At 39.9% G+C, this 1,954-nt stretch overlaps 1 protein-coding gene across 2 annotated transcripts in view; it reads left to right on the plus strand.

Annotated features, from left to right (window-relative positions):
- The first annotated feature begins 6 nt into the window (after positions 1–6).
- Positions 7–1,954, plus strand: part of LOC106877689 (galactoside alpha-(1,2)-fucosyltransferase 2) — a 31,755-nt gene continuing 29,807 nt past the window's right edge. For both annotated transcript variants that reach the window (XM_014926636.2, XM_052976068.1), the window contains exon 1: positions 7–1,420. In XM_014926636.2, coding sequence (XP_014782122.1) covers positions 199–1,377 — 1,179 coding nt within the window. In that variant the 5' untranslated portion in view covers positions 7–198 and the 3' untranslated portion in view covers positions 1,378–1,420. The remainder of the gene's footprint in view (positions 1,421–1,954) is intronic.

A 1,954-nucleotide genomic window follows, 5' to 3' on the forward strand; every position in this document is an offset into this window, starting at 1 on the left:
AAGACCCTCTGATTTGCTTTCATCTGCCGGTTGGACTGGCAACGGATTTGTGTTTTTTTACGGTGGTGTGGTCTGACATGATATGATATGTTGTTCGAATTATATATGGTGTAGGGCGGCGTGTTGGCCAGTTAGGGTCTGGCAGGGTAAAGTTTTTTAATTTTTTTTTTTTTTTTTTTTTGGAAAATCTCACCCAACATGATCATAGCCACAACGCTGTCGGTGAAGAATTACTTTTGGTTTCTCGTGCTAGCCATCACTATCAATGTGGTTGGTCTGTTGATGGCTTATATCTATGCAGTCTACGATGCAAAGACCTATCGAACGAAAAGTGCCTTTTTCAACGGTCACCCAGCCGCTGCCTCCGCTGCAGCCGTCGCTGCCTCTGCTGTTTATTCTGATGCTCCGGAGCCATCCCTTTTCGGAATATACAACCCGGCCGAAAAAATAGCCCAGGTAGTTCGTTCTGTGATGAACTTTCGCTCAGCCGGATCATCATCATCGTCGTCCTCATCGGGTGACGATAATATTGACGGTAGCGACAAGTCAGAAGACCTCTACGATTTCCGAAACGCCACATATAGGAACACTTATGTGACAATCAACGGCCCCGGCCGCTTAGGCAACAAAATGTTCCAATACGCGGCCCTCTTGGCCGTTTCTCGTCATTACGGCTACAGACCTTTCGTGCCGTCAAACAACGTATTAACCGAAGTGTTTAAAGTCCGCCACGATACGTTGGTCGACATTAGCAACGACGATCGCTTCGGCGAACACAAACCGGGTGAGTTTGATACAAGTTTGTTCGAGAAACTGTCTGCGGATAAAAACTGGACTTTAACAGGCTATTATCAGTCTTGGAAATATTTTACAAACATAACGAAGATCGTTAAAAGGGAGTTTACATTTAGGGACGAAATACTGAAGGAAGCTTTCAAAGTACTTAAAAAATTTGGACTTGGTAAAAAGACGTTAATTGGAGTACACATCCGGCGAGGCGATATGCTTGCGCAAAAGCTACGTGGTTACAATGTAGCCGATGAACATTATGTGAACAAAGCGTTGAATTTCTACCGAAAAACCGTACCTAGCCCTGTTTTTCTTATCAGCAGTGACGATATGAACTGGTCACGGAATTTCATACAAGAATCCTACGATGTGAACTTCGTGGGCGGAAATAGTCTCGGCGTGGATTTAGCAATACTAGCTAACTGTCAACACAGTGTGATCACGTCCGGGTCGTACGGATGGTGGGCAGCGTGGTTAGCAGGTGGAGACACCGTATATTTTAGCAATTACCCACGCCGAAACTCATGGTTGAGTTCGGTTTACAATAGAAACGATTATTACCCTGAATGGTGGATAGGCATGGAATGAGGAAAACATGGTGGATAACAACAACAATTATATATATGAAAAAGTAAGATATATAAATATATATATATACATACATGACACACACAGGCATTCATGACCATATTAACACACATATGTCTGTAAATATACATGCATGCTTACATATACGTTTATACATACATATATTAATACACACCCACATGTAAGTACGTAACATACATATATATCTATATATATTTATATATAGAGATATATGTATATACATACATACATGTACATAAACATAGACGTATAAATACGTTATACACACGTACAAAAGGGTGGCCACTTAAACAATATTTACAATTCTCCCTACTACTACTACTACTACTACTACTACTACTACTACTTGTTACTAGTCATTCTTATAGTAATAATTCTAATAATAATGATAATAATAACGCCTAGTAGTTCACAATCAAATCTTCTCTGTTTGCCTGTCAGTCTATCTATCAATCTATCTATGCATACATACATACATATATGTGTGTTTTTGTGTGTGCGCGTATGTGGTGTGTGTGTATATACGTACACACATATATATATATATATATATATA

The sequence above is a fragment of the Octopus bimaculoides genome, chromosome 23 (genome assembly GCF_001194135.2).
Source record: "Octopus bimaculoides isolate UCB-OBI-ISO-001 chromosome 23, ASM119413v2, whole genome shotgun sequence".
Lineage (NCBI taxonomy): Eukaryota > Metazoa > Mollusca > Cephalopoda > Octopoda > Octopodidae > Octopus > Octopus bimaculoides.